The 17,781-nt window shown below is 42.4% G+C and overlaps 1 protein-coding gene across 2 annotated transcripts in view; it reads right to left on the bottom strand.

Moving 5' to 3' along the window:
- Positions 1–12,160: 12,160 nt before the first annotated feature.
- Positions 12,161–17,781, bottom strand: part of nup205 (nucleoporin 205) — a 98,826-nt gene continuing 93,205 nt past the window's right edge. Inside the window, exon 43 of one of the 2 annotated variants that reach the window (XM_041216128.1) lies at positions 12,161–12,499. In XM_041216128.1, the coding sequence (XP_041072062.1) occupies positions 12,347–12,499 (153 nt within the window). In that variant the 3' untranslated portion in view covers positions 12,161–12,346. The remainder of the gene's footprint in view (positions 12,500–17,781) is intronic. The other variant, XR_005946470.1, reaches the window with a different exon arrangement.

Here is a 17,781-nt window from a genome sequence, read left to right on the forward strand (position 1 = left end):
AATTTCTTGGGTGCATTCAGGATAGCTTTTGCAACAATGGGCTGAATGTTAGTTCTCGATCCCGATGAGGGCCTGAATTCCGGGTCGGGAACTTGGAAGTGGCCGTGGTGGGACCCTGGAGGTTTTTGAGGATGTTGCCAATTGAGTTGTAGCTGGCATTGTAATCAGTGTTGGTGGAAGCATAAAATTATAAGAGATTAATTAATACATTAAGTGAATGGGAAGACCTGGCAAATGGATTACAATGTAGGCAAGTATGATGTCAACCACTTTGGATCTAAAAATTATAGATTGGTACACTCCTAAATGGTGAAATATTTGAAGCAGTGAAGATCAAAATATGATTTAGGAGGTCCATGTACACAGATCATTAAAATGGCTTGGACAGTAACAGAACATAATTTTTAAAAAGGCGTCAGGAATGCTGGCTTTATATGTAAAGGACTGGAATACAAAATAATAGAAGTCATGCTTCAGGTATACAAAGCCCTGGTCAGACCTCACCTGGAGTCCTGTGTTCAGCTCTGGCACAGCACCTAAGGAATGGAATTTGGCCTTGGGGGGAGTGCAGGTAAATTTACCAGAATGATACCTGGACACAAAGGGTTCATGCACAAGTAGAGATTAGAGAAATTAGGGCTGTACTCCCTGGAATTTTGAGGGTTAGAGGATGATTAGGGGGAGCTGACAGTGGATAAAAAGAAACATTTTCCATTGCTTGGGGAGTCCAGGACTGGGGGACATAGCCTAAAAATTAGAGCCAGATGTTCAGGAGTGAAATTAGGAAACACAAAGAATGGTAATAAATTGGAACTCCCTTCCACAAATGGCAATCCATGCTCAATCATTTGCTAATTTTAAATCTAAGATTGATAGATTTTTATTAAGCAAAGGTATCAAGGGATATGGGGCAAAGCAGGTAAATGGATTTAGGTGATAGATTAATCCTGCTCTCGTTGAATGGCAGAATAGGCTAGAGGGACTAAATAGCTTCCTCCTGTTCCTATGCAACTCACCTCTGTATCTTGTGCTGTAGGGGATATGGTCATGTTGCATGCATGGTTCGTCTGGGTTACAGTTTGCCATAGAGATCAGGATGAGGCCTCTTTTCACAGCTGTAGCAGGCATGCCAGAAGAGAACTGGAAGCTGCCCGATCAAAAATTATTTCTTCCTGAAATCCAGATACAATTCTGACACTCTCCTCTCCCTGTATCTTCACTGCATTGAAATGAAAATTCACCAGACCATCGCTCACTTGAACTCTTCCCAGGACCTCAAAGCTGTGGAACTCCTCACCACTCTACATATTTCCTTTCTCCGAAACTTTTTAGATTTTTAAACCCAAGACTTGATGTTACTAAAGCACTGCTTCCTGATCTGCTTTGGTTGGACACTTTGGGATTTTGCACTCATCCATATCCACCCAGGGTCTTCAAGGAGCAATTTGCCTATCCCAACCTCAGCAAGGATTATTGCTTCACTATGAGGTGTAGTGATGATCTTCCCAAGGGTGGGTCTTCTGCTCATTTCTCCATACCTCGCGGTCCTGTGCTTTGCTATTCAGTTGCTCAGCTCAGTGAGCAAAATGACTAGGGAAAGGAATACAAGGTGGTTTCCTGTTGCTTTCCTCACATGTGCTTTTTGGAAATACAAGTCCTTTTCCCAAAGGATCCTCTGTCTGTAAGCAGTCACTGTCGCTCGAGGTTCTAGCTTTCCTGTCATCACCACCGAAAATTCACTGGTTCCGCTGTCGGCCATGGCTCATAATCCTGAGTATTGGGACCCTTGCCTGGGACTCAGTGACTTGCAAAAGGGCAGTGATGACCACCTCCTGAGAGTATCAAATGACCCTGCTACCCTAACTGAGGTGGTGCTTGCTGAAATCTGCCATCTATTGTAGGCAGACCTGCAGCCTCAGAGCAGAGTGAGGATGTCCCAGTCAGCAATAGTCCCACACCTCTGTCCCTCTGTTACTGATCATTACAGCATCCTCTTGGCCACACTATAAAAGTCACCACAAAACATACATTCTAAACCAACTTTATAATCAAAATGTTAAACATTCCACACAAAAGTCAACTAATCACCCTTGTGCATTCCCTTAGTGCCTGTTTTCTGTGTGCCTTTGCCTCCTACATAGTGCTACCCCAGTGACTGCCCTGTAACTGGTGAAGGGCTGCTGATTTTTACTAGAGGAGACTGCAGCACTGCCCTTGAGCAACTCTGGTCTGATTAGGTCGAGCTTTGGACTGCATCACCTTGGGTACGGGTGATGGCAGTCTGGGCTGGCGGACAGGCAACAGGAAAGGCACTGGCAGAGTGACAGTGCTGGGAGGCTGAATGCTGTCATCCTAGCAAAATACAGCAAATTCAAGGTCCACAGAGTAGCTACTACTCCCACAGGACAGCGTCTCAGCAACCTTAGCAGTGTGCTGGAGGAGATTGTTTTACTGCTGTGAGATTCTACAAACCTCTTTGCATACTGGTATCTGCAGCCATGACAACAATTGTGTGATCTTGCTTGGCAGCCAGCTGAGATTGCATGATTTCATTGCAGCACCCAGATATTGTGTAGCTTGTACTGCAATTTATTTTTATTGATTCTTTAATGGAGTGTAGGTGTCACTGGCTAGACCAGCATTTATTGCCCATCACTTGAGAAGGTGATGGTGAGCTGCCGCCTTGAACCACTGCAGCCCATGTGCTATAGGTACACCGGCCATCAGATTCTGCATCATGACTGGGTCCACAAGTGTTCACAAAGAGTTGGCCATCAATTCCACCTGGGAAAAATGGGCTTAGGTATAAACATGGATGTGAGGCTTGAATCAGTGCAAAGTGTGTGAGGAGGAAGTGAAGCTATAAGTGCTGATTGGTAGACATTATTGTGAGGTGAGTGAAGTGGTGGTGAATCGAGCAGTATGCAAGGCTAGTGGTTCCAATTGATATCAAATGGCAATTGAAGATGCATTCGCTGAGCCTGACCACTGGGTCATTAACCAGTCCTCAAAGCTAGACTACTGGCATTGACTGTGATGGCTATCTGGTTCCATTGACTTGTCAAGAGTTTGTCTGGAGGACCTCTCACCTCCCTGTGGATAGTCATCTCTGCAGCTGTCCACCTTCTGCACCAAGCATTTTTGAGAACAGGGCACATTCTCTGCCCAACAGGGCAGTGTTCTTAAATTTAAGTGATAGATTTTTGTTTTGCAAAGGTATTAAGGGCTATGGAGAAAAGGCAAGCATATGGAGTTATGCTGCAGATCAACTTTGATCTCATTGAATAGCAGAACAGGCTTGAGGGAATATATGACCTCTTTCCATGTTTCTTTGTTCTTCCTGCGCAGTATGTCTTCCCTAGTCACTTCCAGCCTTTGCTGTAGCCAGAATGCATCTTGACTTTGAGGTGCAGCTAGCTTTAAGCAATGCCGGCTGGCTTTTCAGTGTTGGCTTCACACAAACTTGGGTCCCTTGCTGAGGTATGCGGCCATTCAACAGTGTACTGGGCTTCAAGAGAGTATCATTTAAATCAGCAGGCGAGTACGAAATTTGCATGCTGCCTGAATCACTAGGAATAGGTGCTTCACGATCCCTGTGCCAGTTTTCGGGTGCTATTGAATTTGCCAACCCCCACCTCTGTTGCTATAGTTTTGCACTAAAAAGGGATAAATCAAATAGTGAACGTAGTTCCGATCAGGCAAAGCCTGTCAAGTTGGCCTCAAGTGTGGGTTAGGTTTAATACAGAGGCTCACTAGAGGTAATCTTACATCTGAAAATGCATTTAAGGACAATTTCAGGTTAAGTTTTAGGCATGTCTGTCTAACAATATGTGGCAGAAGTCCATTTCAGCATCGTTAACCTAAGTGTGTTTGTGGGTCAGGTTCTGTGAGCTGATTCATTCTGTAGTTTTTTGGGAAACCAGAAGACGATTACTGGGTGATATTTGCACTGAAGAGATAAAAGAAAAGTGAAAAAAGAATTTTTTCTGTAAAATGTTTGCATGTTTAGTTAAATGAATGAGCAAGAATTACTGGCCCCTGCCTCAGAGGGCAGTTTCAAAGTTTGGATCTGCTGAAATGACATTCTGTGTACTTGCAAGGAGCAACACTGTCTGCCACTGAATAGAGTGCTCACTGCTACAATCAGTATCTTCACCAAAACAAACTATCCTTCATTGATACGGGATATTTTAGGAGCAAGGGAAACTAACCAGTTTGATTGGTCTCAAAGCTAAAACAGTCCCATCTTGTGCTCGTTCCTCACAGCCCATCACTTTCTTTGCCAAAAGAGAACTTTCCAACTCCCAGTTTGAATTGTGCTTCCATTATAGACTTCAGTCAAAAACTTTCCTCCTCAATTCCAGCTGTTATAGACAGTTCCTTCCATCTCAAAAACAAAAATCGATACAATAAATAAATGAAAACCAAACAAAGACTTTGATAATCTGTCTGCATCGGAGCAGAGCCCCAAAATGGTGTCTGCTTTCTAAAACATCATATGGCGGCTAGCTACATGTCACTTCTGATCACAGTAGCTGTGTGTTCTGGACCCGTCAATAGATAACTTTATTCACACTAAACTTTTGTGTGAAAGCCGTAGTGGTGAATTTTGCATGAGAATGTTGTGAATCATACTGAGTGGTGTCTCCCTCCTTGAGATGCGGACTGACATGACTGTTCTTGCTTGTAATTCCCAGCTCATGTGAGTGCAGTGCTCGTTTAGCTGTACTGTCTATGTTAACAGGTTCATCCAATCTGATTAATAAAGGATTTTTTTTTTAAAAAGTGTGTCCTTGTTAATTGTATTCTGAGTGCTATAGTTCAGGGGTAGTCAGTCAGAAGCCAGCCAAGTGCAGCCCACCCCATCATTCCCAATGAGAAGATCCCTGTCTGCACCAAATAGATGTAACACTCAGCTTGAGCTGCTCGTGCTTAAGATGTCAGTCATGGCTCAATGGCTCAAAGTCAAAAATTCACAGGTTGAAATCTGACTCCAGGGAGTGGAGCAGATAATCTAGGCTGACACTTCAATGCAACACTGAGAGACTGCAACATTGGCAAAGGGGTTATCTTTTGGATGACATGTTGCCTTAATTTGATGTAACCTTTACACATCCAACAGACCATACTTCACACAAGATGCCACATCTGAAGTCTTCCCAAACTACCGCTGCCTCCAGAACCATACAACAGCCTCCCCTCAACAAGATCGAGTGACCATTGATGTCGCTGTCTCTAACATGCTGTTAACTGCCCAAGTACAGATGCTGATAAATAGAAACCCTAGAATCACGTGTAATAAGAACAGATCTTGACTTAGGCACTGATGTCCATGACCGTGATTATTTCCAATAACAGAACAATTTAAACTGAAGAAGGGCCACCCATGGCTCAATTGGCAGTCTGCTTGCCTCTGGGTGCAATGCTGTGTTGCACTGTCAAAGGTTTGATCTTCCCAATGACACTGCCCTCTCGGGAACATAACAGAATTCATGGTACGACTATTTTAAAGAAGACCAGGGGAGCAGTTCTGGTGGTATGGTCAATATTTATCTTTCTAAAAAACCTGTTTTCTAATCATTATTACATTGCTGTTGAGGGAACTTGCTGTACAAAAATTCGCTACTGCATTTCCTACAAGTGACTACTCTTCAAAATACTTCATTGGCCAAAAAGCAATTTGGGACACCCTGAGTGATAGGTGCAAGCTCTTTTAATCAGAAAGAATATCATTAGTGACTGCCAAGACTAATCTCTGTAAAGGGTGCGGTGACAACAAATAATGAGATATCAGATAGATTAGGGAGAAGGGTAACTGTACAGGTTCGAAGTAAGAATGCATTGCAGGACCTGAGAACAAGGGAAGATTTGAAATTGTGGGATAATTGAGAAAGGCAGAGAAGTTTAAACAGGCTTTTGTGGAAGGTATGACGAGAACTGTATCAAAAGGAGGTAGGGACAATGTTGGAGGTTAGAGAAAGGTTACTGGTGTCAACATGTAAGGGCCAAGGATGGATATTTGGTGATGAGGAACTGCATGGGAAGGTCTTGAGCATCATAAACAATTTGATGTGCGATTGCGGGAGGCGATGGATAAAAGCGATGGAATAATGGTAGGGACAGTTTGGAAGAAGATAGAAATTAAGGAATGGAAGGTGATGCATAGGAGGTAAGGTCGAGCTACGATTGTGGATAGGTAGCCTTGATTTTAGTAATTTACTTACTCCTCTAGAGAGGTCAACAGGAGGTTGAACGAAGGAAACAGTCCGTAGTGCAAATGAGTTTCGGGCTACTTCTACTCTCCAACTTAATTGTGGAGCATTAGGTTGATTTAGTTTGGGAGAGAAAACTTATTATGGAGTTTAAGCAAGATTTATCAGGAAATTATTAGGCCAATTGTACACCAAATACACTTGAAAGTTTGTAGTCCATGGATTTGAAGATATGAATTGTGTTTAACTGAGAGAAACAAGGATGGTGGGATATGGTGGTATAGTGGTGATGTCACTGGACTAGTAATTCAGAGGCCCAGGCAAATGCTCTGGGGCATGACAGCTAAAGGAATTTAAATACAATTAATTTTTTTAAAAATCTGGAATTAAATGCTAGTCTCAGTAATAATGATCACAAAACCATTGCTGACTGCCATAAAAACCCATCTGATTCACTAATGCCCTTCAGGGAAGGAAATCTGCCATCCTTACCTGGTCTGGCTCCAGACCCACAGCAACGTGGTTGATTCTTAAGTACCCTCTGAAATGGCCTAGCAAGCCACTCAGTTCAAGGGCAATTGGGGATGGGCAACAAATGCTGGCTTTGCCTCTGATGCTCACATCCCACCAAAGAATTTTTATAAAGCACTGTCTGACATCTGATAGGAAGACGAGGCAGTTCCAGAAGGACCACCTTTGCAGGTGGGAGGCTACAGAGGGAAATGATAGAACTTACTGCTTCGGAGTGACTTAGTGGATATTTCCTCAAAGGCAACAAGTAAAATTGGGGTGTGAGGGCTATATCTAGACAGAAGAGAATTGCAGAATCACTGCCCTTTGTGTGAAAACGTACTTCCTGTTTTCATTAGTCCTACAAGTCAACATTTACTAATCATTACTCCTTTGTTGCACCGCATGACTATTCTAGAGCTGTTCTATTATTTTTACAACCAATCTTATTAAATCCACACGAACAAAAGGAGATGATCCAGGAGTCAGCAATACTAAAGATCAGTGTTTATCCCCAAGAGATATCCCGATAACAGCAGGGGTCAGTGCTTACGCCTGAGGGAAATCCTATCACCACCAGGGGTCAGTGCTACTTATGGTCAGTATTTCCATGAGATATACCCAATAACTTCAAGGGAACGCAGGCACAGAGTAAACCATTCCTCCAATGAGATCATGGCTATGTGTGTATCTCAACTCCAGGCATCTGCCTTGGCTCCACATCCTTTTTTACACCTGCCGAGCAAAAATCAATCATTCTCAAATTTGAATCTATTAATTAAACTGGCATCCACTGCTTTGTGTGTGTGTTTCACACTTATGCCACCCTTTGCCTAAAGCCTCCTCAACTCTTCTCCCGAATGGCCTGGTTCTGATATTAAGGTTATGCCCCCATTATCCTAGACTCCTCTACTACAGGAAAATGTTATTCCTCTCCAAATCCTAAAGGCCTCAGTCAAATCCACTCTTTGATTTTTTTCCAGAACACAAACCTAGTGTCTGTAACTACTCATGAGCCGCAGTAACATTATGATAAATCAACCAAAGCCAATATATCCTAAGGTGTGTTGTCTCAAACTGTACACGTTTCTACAGCTGTGGCAAAATATCCTCCCCTTTATATTCTAGGCCTCTAGTTGTAAAGGCCAACATTTCATTGGTCTTTTTGATTATTTTTTGTCGCTGATTACTACATTTTAGTGATTGTGTCCTTGGACCCCTAAATCTCTCTGGACCTCCCCTGTTCTAAGCTTTTCACCATTTAAATAATATTCAGATCTATCAATTTTTGGATCTAAAATGAATGACCTCACACTTGCCTGTGTCAAAATTCACCTGTCACAGTTTTGTCTATTCACTTAATCCATGAATTTCTCTAATTTTATAGCTTCATCTACACTATTTTCTCTCCCGTCCACCATTGTGTTGTCAGTTTGCTGCGATATACTGCACTCTATTGTATGATCAAAGTCACCAATAAATATGTTAGCTAGTTGAGGCTTTAACACAGGTCTTTATGGAGCACCATTAGTCACTGTGGTGCATCCGCAAGGCTGAGGATTGTGTGGATATCATGTTTAGAGAGGTGGTCACATTGCAGCTAAGTAGTACACAGGCAGAGATGGAATGGGTGACCACCAGAGTATCTAAGAGAAACAGGCAGGTAGTGCAGGTATTGATTAAAGATGGCATTACAGTTCTGGAGAGAGGGAGGATGTTTCAGAGAGGTCCAAGGATGGAATCTCTCTGGCTAGAGGTAAGGAATAAAAAAGGTGCAATAACATTGATTGGTGTAGTATGTAGACCACCAATTGATGGAAAGGATGTGGAGAAACAAATTTGCAAAGAAATTAAGGAGAGGTGCAAGAATTATAGAATAATCATAATGGGGGACTTCAATTATGCAAATATAGACTGGGATAGGAATAGTACAAAGGGACAAAAGGGGCAAAGAGTTCCTGGGATGTGTTCAAGGTAATTTTCTACAACAGTGTTTCCAGTCCCAAAGAGAGGACATGCACTTTTGGACCTGGTTCTGGGGAATGAGTTGGCCCAAGTGGATCCAATATCAATGGGAGAGCCTCTAGGGGATAGTGACCATTATATCATAAGGTTTAGGTTAATCATGGAAAAGGATAGAGAACAATCCAGAGCAGGTATAATTAATTGGGGGAAAGCCAACTTCAATGGGATGAGAATGCATCTTAGTCAAGTGAGTTGGAATGAAATGTTGGCAGAAAAGACAGTGGCTGAACAGGGATCACCTTCAAAGAAACTACTGCAGCAATGTCAAGGTGTATTCCCTTGGAGGGGAAAGGTAGGACAAATAAATCCAGAGTGGCCTGGGTGACGAGAGATAGAAGTAAAGATGAAAAGGAAGTGCTCGTATGACAGATGTTAGGTAGAAAATACAATGGCGAATCAGGCTGAATATAGAAGGACCTGACGGGAAGTGAAGAAACTAATAAGAAAAGCAAAGAGAGAGAAGGAAAAGAGGCTGGCAGCAAACATAAAAGGGAATCCCAAGTCTTCTATAAGCATGTAAATAATAAAAGGGTAGTTAAAGAAAGAGTAGGGCTGATTAGGGGCAAAAAAAAAGGGGACTTGCTTGTGGAGACTGGAGAAATAGCTGAAATGTTGAATGAGCACTTTGCATCTGTCTTTACAAAGGAAGAAGATGCTACCCAAGCTGAGGTGAGGGAGTAACTGGTACACCAGAAGAACTTAAAATTGAGAGGAAGGTGGTGTTGGAAAGGCTATCTTTACTTAAAATAGATAAGAAATGCATCCAAGAGTACTGAGGGAAGGTGAGTGGAAATTGCAGAGGCACAGGTGATAATTTTCTAGTCTTCCTCAGACACTGGGGAGGTGCCAGAGGACTGGAGAATTGCGAATATTACACCGGGTGTTCAAGAAAGGATGGAAGGATAAAGCTGACAACCACAGGCCAGTCAGTTTGACCCTAGTGGTAGGGAAACTTCTGGAAACTATAGTACAGGTTAAAATCAATAGTCATTTAGACAAGTGCAGGATAACTAAGGAAACTATGGATTCATTGAGGGAACTAGCTGGAGCTTTTTTGAAGAGATAACAGAGAAGGTCGATAAGGGAAATGCTGTCGATGTGGTGTATATGGATTTTCAAAAGGCATTTGATACGGTGCCACACAACAGATTTGTGATCAAAATTCTAGGCCATGGAATAAAAGGGGAAGTAGGCACTTGGATAAGAAATTGGCTGCAGTGACAGGAAACAGAGTAGTGATAAATGGCTGTTTTTCAGATTGGAGGAAGATTTGTAGTGGAGTTTCCTGGGATCAGTTTTGGGACCCTTGCTCTTCCTGATATATATTAATGACCTAGACTGTGGTGTGCGGAGCATGATTTCAAAATTTGCAGATAAGCAACCTAGAAGCATTGTGAACCATGATGGGGATAGTCTTGAACTTCAAAAGGACATTGACATGTTGGTGGTGGATTGGGCAATCAAGTGACAGGTTAGGTTCAATGCAGAGAAGTGTGAGGTGATTCATTTTTGCAGGAAGAACATGGTGAGACAGTATAGAATAAAGGGAGAGATTCTAAAGAAGGTGCAGAAACAGAGGGACCTCGGTGTATACATACATAGGTCATTGAAGATGGCAGGGCATGTTGAGAGAGCAGTTAATAAAGCATATATCTTAGGCTTTATTAATAGGGCATTGAGTACAAGAGTAAAGAGGTCATGTTGAACTTGTACAAGATGCTAATTAGGCCTCATCTGGAGTACTGTGTCCAGCTCTGGGCACCATACTTGAGCAAGGATGTGAGGCATTGGAGAGACTACAGAGGAGATTCACAAGAATGATTCCAGGGATAAAGAACTGTAGCTATGAGGATAGATTGGGACACTTTTCCATGGGGAAAAGTGGGCTGAGAGGAGACTTGATAGAGGTATTCAAGATCCTGAGGGATATGGACAGGATAAATAGTGAGAAAATGTTACCACTCAAGAGAACATCAAGAACAAGAGGACAGAGATTCAAAATAATTAGCAAAAGGAGTAAATGTGATGGGAGGAAAATTATTTTCACCCAGAGGATGGTTGGAGTCTGGAACAAACTTCCTGAAAGAGTGGTGGCGGCAGGTTCAATCAAAGTATTAAAAAGGGAATTGGATTGCTACCTGAAAAGTGTGTGCGCGTAAGGTTCCGGGGGGGTAAGGCAGGGGAGTGGGACTAGGTGGAATGCTCCTTCAGAGAGCCAGTGCAGAATCGATGGGCTGAATGGCTGCCTTTGTACTGTAAAGATATTGGTGCTACTTCCTTTCAATTTAAGTACATTCCCATTGGATTAGAGTTTCCACTTTGGGCACAATCACTAATTCCAGGACAAACTGCACCCAAAATTGCATCTGTTCTGAAAAGCATCGTTCCTTGTGTTTCCATTCACTCATATGCATATAACTGCACACAAAAGTCTGCCATGAAGCAGCCCATAAGGGCAGTGATTTAAAATATCTTTTTTTTTAAAACTGCTTTAAAAATTTTTCTTTCATACATTTAAAGATGTTACTTTGAAGTAACAAGGTCAAGTTTGATTAAAGTAGCTGAATATAGGTTTATCACAAAAAATTGAAGAGCATTTTTAAATCTGTGTCAATCCATAAGTTTGAGTATACTAACTTTAAATTCCTGAAAATAAAACAGAAGCAGGTCTGGCAGCACCTGTAGAGAAACAGAGTTAATGTTTCAGGTCGATGACCTTTCATCAGTTAGGAGATTGGTTACATGGTACAAGACAGAGAGAAAGGATAATGGTCTGGAGTTTCAGCTCAATTGCACTGGTTCTTTCAGAGCAATTTGACCAAAATTGGTGTGACCAGCGCAATTTGCATTAATCACAATTTGCATTCGACATTCATGAAAGGCCATCAACCTGAAATGTTAACTCTGTTTCATTGGTAATAAGATGGCTTACTCTGTACTCTCTAAAAGTTTGATGGTATCTTGGCACGGACACAGGGGAGAGATGCTCTTTATGCCACAAGATCTTTTACATCCACCCATGGAGGACAGAAACCTCGGTTTAACATCTCATCTGAAAGGTAGCACCTCCGACAATGCAGACTGTACAATGAAGTGTGTGCTCATCTCTGAATGGTATTCAACCTTCTGAGGCAAGGCTGCTACCGACTAAGCCAGGGAGAAATAAATGACACTATGCTTAAGAGGGGAAAGGGAGAAAATTTAAAAGACAGAGAATTTTGGTTTATTTTCAAAATGGTGAATGTTACCTATAGTAACATTCAAGGTCATGATAAGCTGTTACTTTCAGTTGTTATAATGGGAAGGTAGTAGGGAAAGCATGTTAGAAGGACAAGATCAAATGGCCTTTTCATCTGGATCAATGCAGGATCTTGTTTGTCTGTCACAGAATCTCAGAAAAATTCAACATCCAGTTCGGAAAACTGATGTTTATTCTTTGTGAAAAATAACATTTAATTGTAATTACAGTTCAATCCTTAGTAAAAAATATTAAACTAGTTTTGTGAGCCTTACAGAAACCCACAACTTCAAGAAGAGAGGGGGAAAGAGGAGGAAACAGCTGGTGGGTGTGTACAGTTGTGTGCTTGAACAGAAGACCATCAGGTCCTCTTCATCCTCACAAGGCCACGGATCCGTCGAACTAGAGCCTGAATAAACAAGTGTCGTGACCGCACTTTGCAGTAAACGGTCTCAATGTCCAGCAGCTTCTTCTGTAGGGACTCCCCAAAGCTTGCTGTTGCGTCAATCTGAAGCTGAAGGATAAATCCAGAACACATGGTTGTTAAATGTAGCATTAAACCATGGCTGATTCACAGCAGACTTTCTAACATCTCCCCACATATAAGGTAACATATTAGCGTGGATAAAGGATTGGTTAGCGAATAAGAAGCAGAGAGTAAGGATAAATGGGTCTTTTCAGGTTGGCAAGCTGCAAATAGTGAAGTACCACAGGGATCAGTGCTGCCACCTCAACTATTTCCAATTGTATCAATGATTTGGAGAAAGGGGCTGAATGTATGGCAGCTAACTTTGCTGATGACACAAAGACAGCTAAGTTGTCAAGAAGTGAGAAGTGAGAGGGATATAGACAGGTTGAGTGGGCGTGCAAAAATTTGGCGGATGGTGTATAATGTGGAAAAAATGTAAATTTATCCACTTTGACAGGAAGAATAGAAAGAATAGAAAACCAGTATATTATTTAAATGGAGAGAGACTGCAAAAAATCGGTGGTCAGGAGAATCTAGCTGTGCTGGTACATGAATCATTAAAAGTTAGTATGCAGGAACAGAAGATTAGGAAGGCAAATGAAATATTGACCTTTATTGCGAGGGGAATAGAATATAAAAGTAGGGCCTTGGTGAGACCACATCTGGAATATGGTGCGCAGGTTTGTCTCCTTATTTGAAAAAAAAGATATAATTGCATTAGAAGCAGTTCAGAGAAGGTTCACTCAACTCATTCCTGGGATGAAGGGTTTATCTTATGAACTTTGTTGAACAGTTAGGCCTATACCCATTGGAGTTTAGAAGAGCGACGGGTGATCTTATTGGAACACAAGACCCTGAGGAAACTTGACAGGGTAGACACTGGGACGTTGCCACTGATGGGACAGACTAGAGCTAGGGGACATGGTTTAAGAGTAAGAGGTCTCCCTTTTCGACAGAAATGAGGATAATTTTTTTCTTCTGAGGGTCATTAGTCTGTGGAATTCACTTCCCCAGAAAGCAGTGGAGGCTGGGTCACTGAATTTATTCAAGGCAGAGTTAGATTTTTGATAGAGGTTAGAGGTTACGGTGGGCAGACGGGAGAGTGGAGATCGGGCCACAACCAGATCAGCCATGATCTTACTGAAGGCTGAATGGCCTACTCCTGCTCCTAAGTCCCATGTTCTTACACATCTTTATCACTAAGACAAAGGCGATGTATTAAATTCTGATGCCTCCAATATTAAACACTAGGCTTGACAGAGTGCCAGACACTACTCTTTCAACCAAGTTTTATTCTCTAATCCCCGTTAGATAAAACTTTCCTTCACAGGTGTCAGCTGCCTGGGTAACCTCCCACCCAAATGGACAATGAGTGTTGGAAGCTGTGGGTGAACGGCGAACCACCAAACACTTCTCAACAGACATCTGCACACTTCAAGAGAGACTTTGGAAAAGCCATGAACCCATTACCGGGGCCGTGGGAAGGCTGCGATCCCATTACCGGGGCCGTGGGAAGGCTGTGAGTCTGAGCTCACGCAATATGGCTCCTTTCAAAATCATATTTTCTTGTAATCGCTTTTCTTTAATGACCTCTACCCTCCTCCATTTATCTTGGAGATTTTGCCAAGATTGAACTCCATGCTGCCCTTGTGCAATTTGTGCAAATGGCCATAGATAATGTGGTGGTACTCTGTTCACCTGTTGGGCAGGATTTCTTTTTTATATTCATTCATGGGATGTGGGCGTCACTGGCTAGGCCAGAATTTACTGCCCATCCCTAATTGCCCATGAGGTGGTGGTGAGCTGCCTTCTTGAACCACTGCAGTCAGTGAAATTTGAATTCAATACAAATCTGGAACTAAAAGACTAATGATGACCATGAAGCCATTGCCGATTGTCATAAAAACCAGTCTGGTTCACTAATGTCCTTACCTGGTCTGGCCTACATGTGACTCCAGACCCACAGCAATGTGGTTGACTCTTAAATGTCTTCAAGGGCAATTAGTGATGGTCAATAAATGCTGGCCTAGCCAGTGATGCTAGCATCCCATGAAAGAATAAAAAAAATGTGGTGTAGGTACACCCACAGTGCCGAAAGGGAGGGAGTTCCAGGATTTCGACCTAGCGACAGTGAAGGAACGGCGATATATTTCCATGTCAAGATGGGGGTGGTTTGGAGGGGAACTTGCAGGTGGTGGTATTCCCATGTATCTGCTGCCCTTGTCTTTCAAGATATAAGCAGTCGTGGGTTTGAAAGGTGCTGTTTAAAGAGGCTTGGTGAGTTCCTGCAGTGCATCTTGTAGATGGCACACACTGCTGCCACTGTGCGTTGACGGTGGAGAGAGTGTTTTTTTGTGGATGTGGTGCCAATCAAGCGAGCTGCTTTGTCCTGGATGATGTCAAGCTTCAAGTGTTGTTGGAATTACATTCATCCAGGCAAGTGAAGAGTATTCCGTCACACTCCTGACTTGTGCCTTGCAGATGCTGGACAGGCTTTGGGGAATCAGGAGGTGAGTTACTCGCCACAGGATTCCTAGCCTCTGACCTGCTCTTGCAGCCACAGTATTGATATGGCTAGCCCAGTTCAGTTTCTGGTCAATGGTAACTCCCAAGATACTGATAGTGGGGGATTCAGTGATGGCAATACCATTGAATGCCGAGGGTGATAGTTGGATTCTCTCTTGTTGGTCATTGTCTAACACTTGTGTGGCACCAATGTTACTTGCCACTTGTCAGCCCAAGCCTGGATTTTGTTCAGGTCTTGCTGTATTTGGACATGGGCTGCTTCACTATGAAGAGTCGCAAATGGTGCTGAACCTTGTACACATCAGTGAAAATTCCCACTTCTGACCTTATGATGGAAGGGAGGTCATTGATGAAGCAGTTGAAGATGGTTGGGCCAAGGACACTACCCTGAGGAACTCCTGCAGTGATGTCCTCAAACTGAGATGATTGACCTCCTACAACAACAACCATCTTCCTTTGTGCTGGGTATGACTCCAACCAGTGGAGAGGTTTCCCACCTGATTCCCATTGACTCCAGTTTTGCTAGGACTCATTGATGCCACACTCAGTCAAATGCAGCCTTGATGTCAAGGGCAGTCACTCTTGCCTCACCTCTGAAGTTCAGCTCTTTTGTCCATGTTTGAACCAAGGCTGTAATGAGGTCAGGAGCTGAGTGGCCCAGGTGGAACCCAAATTGAGTGCCAATAAGGATCACAGCCAAGAAAGATACCTTTAAAAGATTACCAGTGTTGAAACAAAGCTCCCTTTCCACCCTGCATTTATTAGTTCAATATGTCCAATGGTGTACAAAATTAGATTTCATTTAAAAAGATGTTTTTAATAATTTATATAAGAACATAAGAAATAGGAACAGGAATAGTTCACATACACCCCTCAAGCCTGCTTCACCATTCAACACAATTATGGCTGATCTTCATCTTCAACTCCATCTTCTCACTTGATCATTAATTTTTTATTTCCTTAAATCCCAAAAAGACTATTGCTCTCTGTTTTGAATATACTCAACAAGTGAGCTTCCAGAGAATTTCAAAGATTCACAAGCCTCTGAGTGAAGAAATGTTACATCTCAGTTCTAAATGGCCAATTCTTTATCCTGAGACGATGCCCCTAAGTTCGAAACTTTCCAGCCAGGGGAAGCAGCCTCTGAGTGTCTACTGTGTTGAGGTCTCTCAGAATCTTACGTTTTTCAATGAGGTGGCCTCTCATTTTTCTGAACTCCAAAGTACTGGCCCACTCTACTCAATCTCTCCTCCGAGGATAAACCTCACATCCCAGGAACCAATCTGGTGAAACTTTGTTGCAACTTCTAAATATATCCTTCCTTAGATATGTGGATCAAAACCATAAGCAGTACTAAAGCCCTGTCCAATTGCAGCAAGGCTTCCTTCTACTTGTATTCCAACCCCTTGGGATGAAGGCCAACATACTTTTTGCCTTCTGTATTACATGCTGTGCTTTCATGTTAACTTTGAGAATAATGAACAAAGACAGGCAAATCCCTCTGAACACTAACATTTAACATTTCTTACCATTTAAAAAAATTCTGCTTACCTATCCTTCCTAACAAAGCAAATAAACTCACATTTCCTCATATTGCACTCCAATTGGCACCTTCTTGCCAACTCACTTAACCTGTCTATATCCCTTTGCAGACTCTGTGCCCATCTCACAACTTAATGTTCAATTTTGTATCAGCAAATTTGAATACATTTGATCCTTTCATCTCAGTCACTGATACGTAATGTAAATAGCTGAGGCTCCAGTACTGATCCTTGCTGCACCCCACTAGTAACAGCCCGTCACCTTAAAATGACTTGTTTTTCCTAATCTGTACTTCGTCCTTTAACCAACCCTCCATCCATGCTAATATATTACCCCAACTCCATAAGCCCTCGACTCGTGGGGCAATTTTCATAGAAACATAGGAGCAGGAGTCGGCCCCTCAAGCCTGCTCTGCCATTTAACTAGATTATGGCTGATCTTCTATCTCAATTCCCTCTTCCTGCACATCCACACATCCCTTGATGTTATTGGTATCTAGAAATCTATCAATCTCCATCTTAAACATATTCAATGACTGAGCCTCCACAGCCCTCTGGGGTAGAGAATTCACCACCGAGTGAAAAACTTTCTCCTCATCTCAATCCTAAATGGCCTATTCCTTATTCTGAGACTGGCTCTAGATGCACCACCCAGGGGAAACATCCTTCCTGCATTTACCCTGTCGAGTCCTGTAAAAATTTTATACACTTGAATGAGATCATCTCTCATTCTTCTAAATTCTAGAGAATACAGACCCAGTCACCTCAATCTCTCACAGGACAATTCCACCACCTCAGGGATTAGTCTGGTGAACCTTCGTTGCACTCCCTCCATGGCCAGTATATCCTCCCTTAGGTAAGGAGAACAAAACTGCTTACAATTCTCCAGGTGTGGTCTCAAATTTCGTGTGGCACCTTAACTGCCTTTCAAAAATCCAAATATACTACATCCACCATTGCGCTTTATCTAACTTGCTAGTTACATCAAAAATGGATTCTAAAACACAATCTTTCAAAAGTACCACTGGCAGTGTCAGAGTCTAGGGAATCTTGGAAGATCACAACTAGGTGCATCGGCAATTTCTGTAGCCACCCCTTTTAGAACCCTAGGATTTAGGCCATCAGGTCCAGGGATTTTAGTCCTTTTAATTCCTCCAGTGCTTTTCCCTTACTAATATTACTTACTTTACGTTCCTCACTCTCATTAAATCCTTGGCTTCTCATTATTTCTGTCTTTTTGTGCATTTTGCTGTGAAAACT

This window comes from Carcharodon carcharias, chromosome 21, assembly GCF_017639515.1.
Source record: "Carcharodon carcharias isolate sCarCar2 chromosome 21, sCarCar2.pri, whole genome shotgun sequence".
Taxonomy (NCBI): Eukaryota; Metazoa; Chordata; class Chondrichthyes; order Lamniformes; family Lamnidae; genus Carcharodon; species Carcharodon carcharias.